This window comes from Tachyglossus aculeatus, chromosome 7 (assembly GCF_015852505.1).
Source record: "Tachyglossus aculeatus isolate mTacAcu1 chromosome 7, mTacAcu1.pri, whole genome shotgun sequence".
Taxonomy (NCBI): Eukaryota; Metazoa; Chordata; class Mammalia; order Monotremata; family Tachyglossidae; genus Tachyglossus; species Tachyglossus aculeatus.
In genome coordinates, this window is record NC_052072.1 from 38,791,409 (window position 1) to 38,808,152 (window position 16,744).

Sequence of the window (16,744 nt, forward strand, 5' to 3'; positions counted from 1 at the left end):
AACCCGATTACCTTGTATCTGCCCTAGTGCGTAGTACAATACCCGGCAAATAGCAAGTGCTTACAGATACCACAATTATTATTATTATTGTCTTAGCTTTTACGTATAAGTAGAGAAGATACAGGAAGATTACATTTGCCCCACATCACAAGTTAACGATGAATTCAGCATTAGAACTTGGGTTTTCTCACTCCTCACTGTGACCAGTGCTAACTTTATGAATTCAGTTGTAATGGAAATAAGGGAAACTTTGCTACAGATTAGGGGGAAGAATTTTTTTGTGATATGGACATCTAATTTGAAAGATGTTTCAAGTCCAAGCAGTTGATCTGATTTTGCCCCAAAGAGTGCAGGTCTATGTACATTGTCTACCCAAATAAAATTTCCTTTCCTGTTTGGGTTCACTTTTTAATTTACCCTGTTACATCTTGGTGTGCTCTGATTCAAGTCATTCAGAAATGAATATTTAATGATAGTTATGGTATTATGCACTTACTCTGCGAAAAGCACTTGGGTAGATACCAATTAATCAGGTTGGATGCAGTCCCTGTCTCACATGGGGTTCACAGTTTAAGTAGGAGGGAAAACAGGTATTTCATCCCCATTTTAAAGGTAGAGAAATGGTCACAGAGAAGTGGAGTGATTTACTTGAGGTCACCCAACGACAAACGATGAAGCCAAGATTAAAACCCAGGTCCTCTGACTCCCATGCTCTTTCCACTAAGCCTCTCTGGTTTGAAAGAGAGCAAGTATGAACCCTTTACAGCACTCCCTCTGGGCACATCTGTGATGGGTTTTTGCTGGCCAGTTCCTTCTTGCTCTATCTGCTGATACGTATATGGCTGTATCGTAGAAGAGCTATGGTGCTTAGTACATTCATTCATTCAGTCATGCATTGAGGGCTTAATACGGTATTTTGCACACAGACACTGAGTAAATACGATCGAATGAATGAATAAATTGTGGGGTTGGTAATACTAAAGACAAGGCCAGGAACTGAACAACTCGGGCTTCTGGGACACTCAGAGCCATTGTGGTACATTTTTGAGGTTTCGGGATAGCTCCTCCAGCCTCCTCTCACATGCTAAGAAACTCTTCTTAGGGACTTCCATTCCATTTAAATAGGGAGGATTTGGCCATTGTAAATACCCACCCAGTTTCCAGTCCATGAGAAAGGTAAGCGGGACTAACAGCCAGGAGATGCCAGGGATTTTTTTGTATCCAGAAGTGGACAACTGGGAAATGCTTAATACTTTCCAAGCCTTCAGTAGTTTTCAAGGACACTTAATTCGTTGGAAGGAAACCATTTCTTGGCAGGGTCCAGGAGTGGTGGCGGGGCAGGGTACAATTAATTGGTTCCTGAAATTAAATACATAGTTAGGAATATGAAAATACCTGTATTGTTGAACTTAATTTTACTATTAGCAAATCTTTGCAATTTTTCATCCGAATTGTAAACTTAACTAAATTATTTTTTCTCCCATCTTTTCCCAGGATGAATTCAGAATATGGTTTTGTGCAAGAGTTCGCTTTCTTTCCCTGGAAAGCCATTCAATTCAAAAGCCTAAAACTGTTCTTCATAAACTGTCAAATGGCCATGCTGTTCATTTACCTGAAGGTCTTGTGGAAGAAAATAAATATTCACAGGCCCAATTCCAAGAGGTATGTGACCAAGTAAATGCTTAATAAATATGATTGATTGGTTTGCACTGAATACTCCCAAATATTTTCTTAGGTCATGTGCATGTTAACTGCGTATTTCATAACTTGTGAGTGATAGGTGACAGTAGCTTATATGTGCCAAAACAAAAAGATGTCAAATATGTAACTGGTTAGTTTTATGTTTTGCTGTATACAGTCCATTGCAGTTGTCTTTTACAAGTGGAGACAGCTATTAATCAGGGTCCAGCAGCTCACCTCTATGTGGGACTAACTGATCGAGAAGCAGCACGGCTCAGTGGAAAGAGGACGGGCTTGGGAGTCAGGGGTCATGGGTTCTAATCCCGGCTCCGCCACTTGTCAACTGTATGACTTTGGGCAAGTCACTTAACTTCTCTGGGCCACAGTTACCTCATCTGTAAAATGGGGATTAAGACTGTGAGCCCTCCTGTGGGACAACCTGATGACGTTGCATCCACCCCGGTGCTTAGAATAGTGCTTGTAAACGCTTAACAAATACCATCATTGCTATTATTATTATTACTATTATTATTTTTCTGGATGCTGCTCTTCCTGTCAGTGACGGTGACTGCTTTCTCCATGCTTCCACTAGTCAAGTAAACACCGGAAATCAATAGAGATGGTCCAGATAAATGGAGGCAGGACATGTGGGACACACAGATCTCTGCTACAATTGTCTCTTTTTCAGATGGAGAGCAGGCACCCGCAGTATAATAATAATGATAATTATGGCACTTTAGTTAAACACTTACTATGTGCCAAGCGCTGTTCTAAGCTCTGATGTAGATACAAGTTCTAAGCTCTGCAGTAGATACAAGTTCATCAGGTTGGATGCAGTCACTGTCCCACATGGGGCTCACACTTTTAATCCCCCAGATGAGGGAACTGAGGCCCAGAGAAATTAAGTGACTTGCCCAAGGTCACATAGCAGACACGTGGCAGAGCTGGGATTAGAAATCAGGACTTTAGGAGTCCCAGGTCCGTGCTCTATCCACTAAGCCATGCTGCTTTGGCATTGGATCTCCCTAGCACCTGTGGAGGCGGGGGAAAGGAAAGGACACAGGCTTCCCCCAGCAGTGCTAAGATTCCAGGATAAAACCACTCCTGCTTGTTTTCAGTTTGAATGGAGAGTGGATTTCTTCAGGCACTTTGAGCATGTGGCCCCAAACTCTAGGATGTGTAGCCTGGAGCTACAGAGGGTCAGATGGTACAGTGCAGGAAGGCATGAGGGAAAGGGAAGGCATAGAAAAAGGCAAACTTTTGAAAAGGATTTCTCTGTGGAAATCTCAACATTAGACCTAGATGTAACGTTCGGCTTTAGAGAATTTGCTGCAGTATCTTTGTGGCTCCTGCTGCTAGTTGGGCTTCAGTTTGTCTGATTTGGCAGAGCATTTCAGACTTCTCCGGCTTGAAGTCCTCCCCTCCTCCTCCCCGTTGACCCTCCTGGGTAGCTTCATGGTAGATTTCCTCTACCGTGGGACTAGTTAGGGGAGAAATACAGAGCCAGCACTAACTCCTAGTCAGTCAGGAGGCACTCCCTGGAAATCACACAGGTGTTATGGCCAAAGACCCTTGTCTGCATAATCCCCAAATACTAGAACAAAACTTTGCTGATACACTTTGGATAGGAAATGAAGCTGAAAATCAACCCATCAATAGAGTTTATTGAACACCTGTTGTGTGCTGAGCACTATTATAAGTGCTTAGGAGAGTACATTAGACCTTGAAGTCACAGTCCCTGTCCCAAAGGAGCTTAGTGGAAAAGACAGACACTAAATAACTTATGAAAAAAGAGAGGATAAAACAGATATGTAGGTAAGTGCTAAAATAGTATGGTGTATAATTGTGTGTATAGAAGTTCTGTAGGTATCTAAGTGTATAATTGGTGCAGGAATGCCAAGGTTCATTGTAAAGGATATGACCTGGGGAGAAGAAAACATTTCAACCTGAATATATTTAGTTTTTGGGTTCATATGTGCTGATTTAGTGAGTGGGTGCGTGCGTGTGAGACAGCGTGCATGCATCTGGTCAGTGAAGCCACACCAGGATACTAATCTGTGAATTTAGCAAAAGAACCATTGCTCTACCCCCCATCTATATCAGAACAGAACAGTAGTTAGTTTCCATTAGTAATATTCTCACCCTCATGCAGTCATATTTATTGAGCATTTACTGTGGTCAGAGTACCCTCTAGACTGAAAACTTGTGGCCATCGAAAGTGTCTGCCAACTGTGACGTATGGATCTCTCACCAGGGGTAGTACAGTGCTCTCTGCACACAGCGCTCAAGAAGTACCATTTGTGATGATAATGAATAGACTCATTTCTGTGACAATCAGTTTAATATTTTTGTTCTATACAGATTCGATTCTTCACTCACCACAGTGTAAAGTACTTTTGGAATGACACTCTCCACAGTTTTGATTTTTTGAAGTAAGTGATTTTTGTCTTCGTTGAATTAAGAAGGTTGTTAATTTTATCACAAGGCAAAACCTATAAGGGGTGAAAATTCAAACTTTACCAGCTGAAATTCCATTTAATTGACAACCCCTTGGCATGAGGCAAAGAGGTATCAAAGTAAAACACTGTACAGGTAAGTACACTGTTACACAGATGCTTTCCTGCTGCAGGAAGAATACTCTAGGTTCCTAGAAATGAAACATCGAAGACAGAGTAGTGTCATTTTCAAGAGTGGAAAAGCTATTGCTTTTACTAACCTGCAATTTTTAGGAACCAGAATTCTGTAAATGTTTCCTATAAAAAAATTAGAATGAAATAGTGATATTTAGTTAAACATTTATGGTTCTCCAAAGGTGTAAGATAACTTTTTTTTGTGTCAAGGCCCATGAACTTGACACATTCATTATTTCCTAGATTGCTTTGTTTCTGAAAGCATTTCAGAGGTACAGTTGATTCAAGAGGAATTAGGATGAGAGATACAAAACGAAATAAAATGAGCTAAGATTTGAGTATAGAGGTAAACTATCTTCGTTCTGAAGAGCGGTACACTTTCGTTACTTGAAAATTCTCAAGGTGTTTCCTGTTTTTGATCATGGGGATCCCAGGTGACAGCCCAGACCCTCACACCAAGTTCAGAAGGGGAATTCAGGCCTGTCCTCTGGCCTGGAAACCCTGTTTTGAGGAGCAGGTGGTCCAGCAGTCTGTTTTCTGATCCCGGTGAGAAGTCCAGAGCCCCCGTCCTCCGTTGTTTTGTACTTTTGACAGATATTCCAGTCTAGAGACCCTGCCCCCCAAAATGGAAGTTTACTGTATTTTCAGTTGTTTAGTTACCGACCTGTAGTTTGGTTTGTGCTGTTACCAGTTTGTTATTTGTTTTTCATTGGTGCCGTTTGCCTAGAAAGAATGTTTGGGAGAAGTTGAGAAGATAAACGTCTTCAATAGAATTGGCAAATACAGGACTCAACAGATGTCATCGTAGAGATTAGTAGTCCCAAAGGCACAGTCACATGGTCTTTGCTGTTGCCTGTGTATGCTGTTGTTATTTGCTGACTGTTTTAGTTTAACCTGTCCATCTCCCTTCTACTGCTAGGCAGCCAAGGCACTGATGAGCATATTATTGTTACCCTGTATATGTAAAATAGTTTTAAGCTGTTTTTTTTTACAATTAATTCCCCATCCTAGACTGCTTTTTGTGAATTTTGAATTTTTAGTTTCAGTTTCTCAATTTCTTTTAACGATATGGCCTCCGAATAGTTTTAAGTGGGCATTTTTTAAAAAATGGGGACCAGTGGAACTTGGGTACTCTTTAATAATTAAAAAAAACCCTCTGCATTTATTTAGGGGACTGGATGAAGGTGTTTCTTGTACATCAATTTATGAGAAATACAGTACAGGACTGACCAAGGGGATGCATGCTTACAGGTAATTTTGTATTACCTTATGTAAAAGAAAGGCCCTTTGAAAAAGTTTAATGTAATGCTTATCTTTATTTTAGCATTTTAGCAAATTATTCATTGGTAAGGTCGCTTTGAAAATTGTGTAAAGAGAAGTTAACCTCAAGTTGTTTCATATTGCTTTATTCAAAAGAAAATTTTTTTTAATATTTGTGACCTCATTATCGATATTGATTCACTTAATATGTCATGATAGTATTAATAAAAAAATTAAGGTACTTGTTAAGCACCTGCTATGTGCCAAGAACTGTCCTGAGCACTAAGGTAGGTACAAGTTAATCAGGTTGGACACAGTCCTTGTCTCACTTGGGGCGCACACTCGTAATCCCCATTTTACAGATGAGGTAACTGAGGCCCAGAGAAATTAAGTGACTCACCCAAGGTTGCACAGCAGACATGTGGCGGAGCTGGGATCAGAACCTAGGTCCTTCTGACTCTAGGCCCATGCTCTGTCCACTAGGCTACACCGCTACTAAAGGTAGAAAAGTAAGATCAATAACCACATTTATTGAGTACCCAGTGGGTGCAAGGCTTGAGAAAGTCAGTACTCGAAGAAGTACAACAGAAGTACAAAGCATGTTTCCTGGCAATGAGGGGCCTATACTCTAGTGGCGAAGACAGACATGAAATCATTTACAGGTAGAGAAATCAGAAAATAATGAACCAACTGTCCAGTTGATTACATCTAAATAGGTAAGAGCATAAATTAATGCATAAGGGCTAGAGTTGGCTGCTAGGGTGATATGGCTAAATTGATAGAAATTATTTTGGGAAGGCTTGTTGGAAGAGGTGTGATTCTGGGAGGGCTTCGAACATGGGGAAGAACTCTGCCCTGTTGGATTTGCGAGGGTAAGGAGCCAGGCTGGGAGTAAGGGCAAGGGAATGGAGTTGGGTGAGTTGAGCCAGATTAGGTTAGAAGTTTAAGTTGGGAAATACAAAGAAAGCAAGTTGGGATTGAAGTTGGAGGAGAGACCTTATTACCACATATTCCAGTGCAAATTCAAATGATATGGAATACTTAGGTGGGTAATGTTATCTGATTACATAGTATCTGTAAGCACCGATGTGAAGTTCCATTGAACCAGGAGTTGCACAGTAGCACTATAAAACTATTTTGCATATTGGAACCAGTTACAGATTTACTTCAAGGTATGTCATTTTCACTGTTGCCTGTGCAATCCATCCATTAACAGGCCAAACATCATATGTGTGGTCTAGGTATACGTTGATTGAAAGGATCCATGTGAAGGCTGTGATTTTTTTTTTCCTTGTGTGAAGATGGGTGTTATCATCCAGGGAAAGTACTGCTTTCCTGATTCTCAGACAATAACAATAATGACAATTGTGTTAAGTGTTTCCTAACTCCTAAACCCTGTACTAAACATGGGGGAGAGGCAAGATAATCAGGAGGGGCACAATGTCTTTCCCTCATGGGGCTCATAATCTAGTGGGGGGAGAGAACAGAAAGTTAATTTCCATTTTATAGATGAGGAAATTGAGGCACCATGAACTTAAGTGATGTGCCCAAGGTCACACAGCAGGCAAATGGCTGATCTGGGATTAGAATTCAGGTCCTCTGACTCGCAGACTCGTGCTCTTTCCACTAAGCCATGTTGTTTCTCTTTTAGGCATTTCTTCAATTCCCTTAATATTTAGATGTATCTTCCTGAGTTAATCATATCACCCTTTGACATAAACAAGAGGGATTTCCTGGGGTCCCACAACAAACACATCCCATAACTTTACTGGCAGAGGGTTACATTCTGAAATTGGCTGCTATCTCAAGGAGTTGTTCCATTTACTATCGGTTGTTTTCAGGGTCAAAATCCATTTTTAACTGCCTTTGTTTGTGTACAGTATTAGTCCTCACATTGAGATCTTTTGCTTTCGAAGAATTCTTTAGTAGATTAGAATCTGATTTAGACAGTAATGGTGGTTATAAAATTTATCAAGCTCCCTGTGTGTACAGTGCATCATACTAGGTGCTTGGGAAGGAAGAAAGAAAAAAAAAATGATGATACTTAAGTGCTTACTATATGCCATGCACTGTTCTAAGCACTGGGGTGGATATAGGATAATCAGGCTGGACACAGTCCCTGTTCCACATGAAGCCCACAGTCTAAGTAGGAAGGAGTGGAGTTTAATCCCCATTTTACAGATGAGGAAGCTGAGGCACAGGTAAATTAAGGGACTTTCCCAAGGTCACACAGCAGACAGGTGGGGTGCCAGGATTAGCGCCTAGGTCTTCTGATACCTAGGCTCTGCTGTTTCCACTAGGCCACTCTTTCTTCTGCCCATAAAGAATGTGCACTCTAGTGGGAGAGACAGATGTTTAAATAGTCACAAATGGATTAATCATTAATTATTTGAACATAATGAAGATGAGGAGAAGTTCATAAGTGCTATAGGTGTTTGATGGATTTATATGTCTTAAGGTGCTGGAAACTATCAAGGAAGGCTTGTTAGGAGGTTTTCCGGTCAGGCACCAAGCCAAGACGCTTGACTCATCGTTCGGTGTTCTGACTAATATGGTCACATACTAACGCAGCTCTTTAGAGGAAAAGAAGTACTGTGTACATTTTAATTTGGAGAGTTAGCAGTGTTCCTTAACAGACATTTTCAAGCCTCTGGAATTTGATAATGTATGAGATGGAATAGGTTATACTTATATACCACTCCTGCTTTTCTTTTTCTAGAAAATTGCTTTACGGAATAAATGAAATTACAGTGAAAGTGCCTTCTGTTTTTAAACTCCTGGTGAAAGAGGTAAGAACACAGTATCTGTTTTTATAATTGACCTTGTAGTGAAGTTATTTGGAAGGTGCCTTAATTTAAGGCTGAGAAGATTTTTGGTTATTCAAGGAAATCTAGCTAATAACATTGGTCTGAATGACACTGGGGGTCGTGGAGGATATAAAGGAAGTAGAAATCAGCCCATCACTCAATGTTTAGTGAGTAGCTACTGTGAAAGGATGTCAGATTTGGAAATAAAGGAGTTCCAAGCTGGGGAAACAGAGTGAGCAAGGGGATTGCGGAGGGAGAATCGAGCAAGGTGCAGTTACGTCAGTTTGGGAGGAACGAAGAGAGCAAGCTGGGGAAATGTGAAGGAAGGGAGCAGAAAAGTAAAATGGGATGATTCGGTGGATAGCTGATTGTGAGGAGTTTTTGCTTTTTGCTTGCTGCATGGGTACACAGGAAGACAGGAGACAGGTGGACCAAATGAAGTTGATCAGTGCTTCAGCAGAGGTGGAGGAAAGGCTGAAAGCAGGGAAACCAGCAAGGAGGCTGATAAAATAGTCTAGCCATGTTGTGACCAGACCTTGTAGCTGTTTGGGTGGAGAGGAAGGGATGATTTGGATGGGTAGGAAGACCTGGCACTCATTGGTAGCAGATTGAAGTTGAGAGTTGAAAGACAGCAAGGATCCTACATTGCCATTTTATGGGACAGGGAGAGTGGAGGGGTTATCATCTGAGATAGGCAAGTGAGGAGGAGGAGGAATGGGTTTGGGGGAAAGATAAATAGTTCTGTTTTAGATATTGAGTTGGAGGTGCCTGTAGAAAGTAGTAAGTAGAAATGTGGGATTGCACGTCAGATTAGGTCAGGGCCAAGAAAAGTAGATTTGGTAATCACCCATAGACATAGTAGGAGAAGCCATGTGAGCAGATGAGCTCCCAGTGGGAGAGAGTAGGAGCCCCAGAGCAGAGCTTCAATAAGAGGATGAGAGCCAGAGGATGAGACAGCAAACACAACTGAAGAGCAGTCGGAGGGGGAGCAGAAACCAAGTTAATATTATCAGCCAACCCAAAGCCAGAGAATGTTTTGAGGAGGAGGGAGCGGTCCTCAGGGTCAAGCAGTTCTTGCCTTACAAAACCCAGGTGCCCTTAGGTTGTAATTAAAAAGGTGCTCAATTTAGAACCTATTTTAAACAATCAAATTGAATACTAGTGCACCACTTGTCTTGTGTCCTGTGATAGTTTAGGAGGTCTGGAAATCACTGGTGATTGAGGCCCCTCGTAAATCTAGATGTTCAAGTGTGAGCAGTGACGATATATGTTAATACTGGCTGTTGCCATGTCTACTTTGGAGTCTGTTTTTTGCCGTCATCAATCCTGTTGCTCGTTTAAAGATTCGCTTCTGTCTGCTAGCACTAAATCAAAATATTTAATGTACTCTTTCTGCTTTGTCCTCCTAGGGTGTAATTTACTCCTGCAGTAGTTTAGGCATTTGGATGGTGGCATTTATTCTTGCAAGACACTTAGAATGACATTTCAAACATTCAAGTAGCAGTTAATAGACTGCAGGAGTGGTGCCTTAAATGGCACTCCAGTGTCCTGCAAGAATTTCCACATCTCCCAAAATACATAACTTTTTCCAAGAAGCTATGACATTGAAAACAGGAATGCTTCATTTGATTTGATTTTGAAATTTTTGTTTTGCAGGTCCTCAATCCTTTTTACGTTTTCCAGCTGTTTAGTGTTGCTCTGTGGTTTGCAGATGAATATTACTACTATGCCCTAGCGATTGTGATTATGTCTGTACTATCAATCGTAAGCTCATTGTATACCATAAGAAAGGTAAGTTGAAGTTATCACAGGTAGTCCAACAAGTTTATTTTAAGGTTCTTAATCCTTGAAGTTTAGTACGGAATGTAGTGTGTATTTCACAACTTTTAATCATTGTTTGTTCTTGAACATTTAATGTACGATTCACATTGTGTGTAAACCTTGCTGATACATGCAAAATTTTCATCAGCTGTGCGTAGGGAATGCTGAGGAACTGGTGGCAGAAACTGTGTTGAATCTTCCCACTGTCAGAGATTTGGCAGATTAGGATACTCAAGCCTGGCTCTGTCATGTAGACAAACTAAACAATTGCATATGGTTCTGCTCGGTCACGGGCACCTCTTTTTCTCTGGGCAACTTTGGCTTCTTGCCTCATGGTTTAATCGCCTTTTGCATCTCTTCCTATTGTCTGGAATGCCAAAGCACCTTGACCCGGCTTTTGATCTCCCAGTCTGGAACAACCTGCGCAGCAGCTGGTTAGTGACAACACCTGTGTGTATTATACTCGCCCAAACTGTTAGTACAGTGCAATGCACATAGAAAAGACTCAATAAATACCATTGCTTAATTGATTCACTGCAGCAAGCAGCTGAGAAAATTGTGGTGACAGAATAGGGTCCTTGAAACTCACATTCACCTCTCCCTAAAGGCTAATTTCCTTTGCTTTTCGTAAAGGAGCTATTGATTGTATCTCTTACTGGATTTGATTTCACTCTTATTAGACTTGTACTCCTAAAAAAAAAAAAAGCATTACACTTGATGGGTTGTTTTATAATTTGTTGCTTTAGTTATAGCGTAGCTTTTTAATAACACAATTTTTCTCTTAAGTTGACTTTGAGAGCATTTCCAGTTTAACCCATCTTCTTTTCCTCTTTTAGCAATATGTTATGTTACACGATATGGTGGCAGCTCACAGTACTGTGAGAGTTTCTGTTTGCAGAGTAAATGAAGGTGGGTATCAGAAGGTTTGAGGAAAGGATACATTTAAGGGCTAATTAAAAGTTTGAATAGGTACCACATTACCATACATCAAATGACCACATTGTGTCTTTTTTTTTTTAGAAACTCTAGCTTTGGCATATTTCTGTTAACTGCATCCTTGCTTTGCAGATCAGTCCTGTAAATTCCCTCCTAGATGGCCAGTTTTCTCTGTAGTTAGCTTACTCCCAGCTCCATCTTCTCTCAGGATAAATAAGGCAAAACATCTTACCTGGTGGATATATAGTCAATCAGTATTATTTGTTGAATGCTTACCCTTTGCGGAGCACTGTACTAAGAGCTTGGTATAATATAATAATATATAATATGGTAAGAAGGCATGCCCAAGTGTGACCACTGGTCATGTAGTTTGAAGAGTAGTGTGGCCTCGTGGATAGAACACAGGCCTGGGAGTTTGAAAGACCTGGGTTCTAATGCTGGCTCTGCCACTTGTTTGCTGTGTGACCTTGGACAAGTCACTTCACTCTGGGCCGCATTTCCCTCGTCTGTAAAAGGAGGTTCAGACCATGACCCCGATGTGGACAGGGGCTGTGTCCAACCTGATTATCTTGTTTCTACCCCAGCACTTTGTACAGTACCTGGCACATAGTACGTGTTTAACCATTATAATTAAAAAGAAAAAACACGTTCCATTTTGTTTTATAAAATACCATAATGCTCTACAGCCAAGATGAAATGATTCCGTCATATTTATAGCACAAGGCACATTGTCACAGTTACAGTTTAATCTAGGCATGGCACATGGAGTCACCCTACTTGGCACTGCTACCCTAGAGTTCAGCCCTCTAGTTGTGAATCCTGTGGCCCACATACTTTGGGAATGAGAGAGGCTGGGTGCAAGAGAGAAGAGGGCAAAGATCTACAGGTCTGAGCCCCACTGATCTGAGGAGATCGTGTCCAGAGGCATACAGAGGTAGATGAGTGACTGTGGCTAGTTTTTCTCTTGGTTCAGTAAAGTTTGCGGACAGCCACAATTTGAATTTATTAGCAGTTACTGGGGTGTAGGTCGTAACATAGCCTCGTGGACAGTGTAGTCGTGGTCACCTGACAGTAGTTCCTGTTGCTTTTCTTCTGGGTTTTCTTTTTTCTTACTTCATATTTCTCACTGGGTAGGCTCCAGTCTCTCATCCTCTCATTCTGCCTCTTTGCTCCTTCTCTGCTGCTTGGGTTTCTCACTCTGTGAATGTTCCTCCAGCTATTCGAGTTCTTATTTCTTGGATTTGTTCTTCCTGCACTTGAATTTGTACCCTTTATTCCCCCCCTCCCTGTGCCTCAAAGCAATATTATACATATATGTAATGTATTTGAATGTCTTCACTCCCCCACTAGACTGTAAACTCCTTGTTGACAGGGAACATGTCTACCCAATCTGTTGTATTGTACTCTCCCAAGTACTTAGTAGAGAGCTTTGCACACAATAAATGGTCAGTAAGTATGATTTGATTGGGTTGTCTCACCCATTTACTCTTCCTCAGACTTCTCTATGCTAAGAGAAAATCAGTCTACAGTTCCCTTTCTTGTAAGAATGTTTTGAATTTTCACTTCTCACATCTTCCAGTAATGTCAGAAAAATGCTGCCTGAGAAGCATTATTGGAATATGCCATCACAAATACCAGTGTATCACGTTAGGATACTGTAAGGAGGAAAATGTTAGCCTTTTGTAAGTTTGAGAAATGAGAAGTTCAGGTTTCTGGCATGGTTTCTCTCTAGTCTCTTTGGTTACGGTCAGTTTAGGCTACCAGTAGCAGTTGTTATAGAGCGAGGGAACAAATGGCAGATGCACAGAAATGTGGGGAAAAAAAATAAGTGGAAATGTGAATTATTTTTCTTTAGTGAATCATTAGAATTTGGTGGGAATTGTCTTTGATCTAGATTGTCTTAGAGCAATATGATAGTTTGACCCCTTTTGTTTTAAGCATCTGTTTGAATGGCACACAGTCAATGGTATAGGAGTGGTTCATGTGTGCCAGGACCACAGCTAGGCTGTAGGAGAATTAAAAGCAGAGTTAGATAAATTCATGGACGAAAGAACCCAAAGAGATTGTTAGGGGAGAAAGTTAGGGAGGTAGATAGACATACAGTCCTACGTCCATAACCCTGAGGAATTTGTCAAGGAAGTATTTATTAAGTGCATATTGTGTTCATAGCAGTGTTCAATAAATACTGTTGATTGCTGAGAATACATAGGAGGAAATTAGATGTGGTTTCTGGCCTTCAAGGGATTTACAGTCAAAGAATATAAGGCAGGGAGAGGGACCTGGTGGCAGACTCCTAAGGAGAAATGAAACAATAAAACATGAAAATGTTAAAGGCAAGGACAGATTTAAAAAAATAAAAGCAAACATCTATAGGGTAGTGTGGCTAAAAGAGCAAAATTTCAGGCTCCCCAAGGCCCAGAATCCAAGAGTCCCAGCCACAGCAATCACTCCAACAGCTGCCATAGACTTCCACTGTGGCTCCAAGCAGCCTTTTGTTTCCGTAGACTAAGGGGTGAGAAGAAGACCTGGGCTGTAATTCCAGCCTCTACTATGAAAAATTAAGAGAGGCGAAAAAAACCGGTATTTGGAATATACCTCCTTAGCTGCAGTAATCAACTGACTGTTCATTCTCTTTCTTTAATTCAGAAACAGAAGAGATCTTCTCCACAGACCTTGTACCTGGGGATATCATAGTGATTCCGTCAAACGGGACAGTCATGCCTTGTGATGCGGTACTTATAAGTGGTACTTGCATTGTTAATGAAAGCATGTTAACAGGTAAAATGAGTTGAGAGACTGCCTTTGCTGAGCTTGGCGGTGGTATCACTGAAATAGTGCCAAAGTAATGAGGCATTTGCTTATATTTCCGCAATAGTATTGTTCATGCAAAAAACATTTTCCAACGTTTGGGTAGCTTTTAGGAATTGATAAGTTCGTCTGACTGATTTCTATGCATATTTCATGTAATTAAGAATATTTTCTGGAACTCATCTAAATTCGGAAATATTTGATTAGCATTATGGGTTTCATTTCCTCAGGTGATTTGCAGTAATTTCTAAATATCTTTCTGGAGTTGTTCCATTTAGTGGAGTTTCTATACTCTAATAAGATTAGCAAGCCAAAACAAAGCCCGAATAGATGATCTGGATAAGGCAAGGCCGTGCTGAATGTTTGAAAGGAGTTGCACATGTTAAGCTGTTGGTTGTTTAGTACATTTGACATTTTTATATTTTTAAAATTTTCCATATGTGAAAAAGGCTTCTATGCTTTCTTTTAAGACAATGATTTTTTAAATTTATTTAAGGTGAAAGTGTTCCTGTAACAAAAACGAATTTGCCAAACCCTTCAGTGGACTCAAAAGGAATGGAAGATGAAACCTACGATCCAGAAATACACAAACGGCACACTTTGTTCTGTGGAACTAATGTCATTCAAACTCGGTTTTACACTGGAGAACTTGTCAAAGCCATAGTAGTTAGAACAGGTACAGAAAATGCTATTTTACCTTTATTTCATTTGAATTGAAGTGATGAATTTGCTATCTTTTGAAAGTTAAGTAAAATAATTTACAGTTAAAAAATACCCCCAAATGGCCCGCTGTTGGGCAGGGACTGTCTCTAAGTGTTGCCGACTTGTACTTCCCAAGCGCTTAGTACAGTGCTCTGCACACAATAAGCGCTCAATAGATACGATTGATTGATTTTGACTTTTCGCTCAGTTCCATGTGCTTTTGAAGTTGGGTAAGGAGTAAAACTTAATTGGTTGTGAAGAACTAATCAGACCTCAGAGAGAAACTAATTCACACAGGTTATGCAGTCCGCTCTAATATGATTTTTGATAGAGCATCTGTACTTTCTATGAACTTTCTATGTGGCTACCAATCAACCTACGCATCAGGCAGAAACTCCTCACCCTGGGCTTCAAGGCTGTCCATCCCCTCGCCCCCTCCTACCTCACCTCCCTTCTCTCCTTCTCCAGCCCAGCCCACACCCTCCACTCCTCTGCCACTAACCTCCTCACTGTACCTCGTTCTCGCCTGTCCCGCCGTCGAACCCTGGCCCACGTCCTTCCCATGGCTGGAATGCCTTCCTTCCGCACATCCGCCAAGCTACCTGTCTTCCTCCCTTCAAAGCCAAACTGAGAGCTCACCTCCTCCAAGAGGCCTTCCCAGACTGAGCCCCCTTTTTCCTCTTCTCCTCCCCATCCCCCCCGCCCTACCTCCTTCCCCTCCCCACAGCACCTGTATATATGTTTGTACAGATTTATTACTCTATTTTACTTGTACGTATTTACTATTCTATTTATTTTGTTAATGATGTGCTTTACTTCTATTTATTCTGATGACTTGACACCTGTCCACATGTTTTGTTTTGTTCTCTGTCTCCCCCTTCTAGACTCTGAGCACATTGTTGGGTAGGGACCGTCTCTATATGTTGCCAGCTTGTACTTCCCAAGTGCTTAGTACAGTGCTCTGCACACAGTAAGGGCTCAATAAATACGATTGAATGAACTGAACCTGGTTAAATTCACAGGATCTTGTATTGCCCCTACTCCTTTCCCCTCAGATGTTCTTTTCTTGGTCAATCCTGGAGACCTTCTTGGGTCCAGGATGGCCTGCAGATCCTGGCCCGGAAAGCTAGTTTGGGCCACACCAAAGCAGCGTGGCTCAGTGGAAAGAGTGCGGGCTTGGGAGTCAGCGGTCATGGGTTCGAATCCTGTCTCAGCCACTTGTCAGGTGTGTGACCTTGGGCAAGCCATGTAACTTCTCTATGCCTCAGTTACCTCATCTGTAAAATGGGGATTAAGACTGTGAGCCCCATGTGGGACACCCTGATCACCTTGTATCCCCCCCAACGCTTAGAACAGTGCTTTGCACATAGTAAGCACTTAACAAATACCATTTAAAAAAAAAAGCCAGACCTAGCAAGGTGTAGACCAGATCCAGCCATTTTTTTTCTCACCCATCTCCCTCACTGTCCCCTTTTAGGAGAGTTTTGCTCTGAGCAACGCTTAGATTCTACCTTGAAAGCTTCACTTTTTCTTCGTCTTGGGTTGTTTTAATGGACGGTGGAAGTAAATCCAAGCAGTCCACAGGGACAGCTGCTCATACCCACACACACCTTACTTGTGCTGCAGAAGTGAGGCCTAAATCCACACCCAGATTCATTTCTGCTCAGGCCCAGTTACAGTGCTAAGCAGTGTGCATCGGTCCTAGATGCTGCAAATCCAGGGTTCTTCTCAGGCCGAGGTGAGCATGGTCCAGATCTGTGCGTGACTGTACAACTTTTTCCCTCATCTGCTGGCACCAGCAGTTGCCTCATACCTCCCCAGTTTTGCTCCCCCCCCCCCCTTTCCCTTTGCTTCCTGCTTCTCTGTTCCATTCTTATTTTCCCACCTTGGGCTCTGCCTCCCCTCACTGCCACAACAGCTTTTAGCCCCCATCCTCCTCATCCCAAGTGATACTAGTTTTAAGGTTCACTCACTCTCTGCCCGCCCCGGTTAACTTTCTGTGTTCGCTTAGTTTCCTACCAACTGGGCTTTCAGTGCCCGCCAGCAAGTACACAGGGCACAATGAGCCACTGAAAGCTATTGGAGTAAGTTGAGTAAGTT

General features: G+C 41.6%; 1 protein-coding gene across 5 annotated transcripts in view; it reads left to right on the forward strand.

The window, feature by feature from the left end:
• Positions 1-16,744, forward strand: part of ATP13A3 (ATPase 13A3) — a 104,754-nt gene that overhangs the window by 45,462 nt on the left and 42,548 nt on the right. For all 5 annotated transcript variants that reach the window (XM_038749567.1, XM_038749568.1, XM_038749565.1 and 2 more), the window contains 8 exons: positions 1,495-1,662; positions 4,042-4,112; positions 5,481-5,561; positions 8,290-8,359; positions 10,034-10,168; positions 11,035-11,107; positions 13,781-13,912; positions 14,439-14,618. In XM_038749567.1, coding sequence (XP_038605495.1) covers positions 1,495-1,662; positions 4,042-4,112; positions 5,481-5,561; positions 8,290-8,359; positions 10,034-10,168; positions 11,035-11,107; positions 13,781-13,912; positions 14,439-14,618 — 910 coding nt within the window. The remainder of the gene's footprint in view (positions 1-1,494; positions 1,663-4,041; positions 4,113-5,480; positions 5,562-8,289; positions 8,360-10,033; positions 10,169-11,034; positions 11,108-13,780; positions 13,913-14,438; positions 14,619-16,744) is intronic.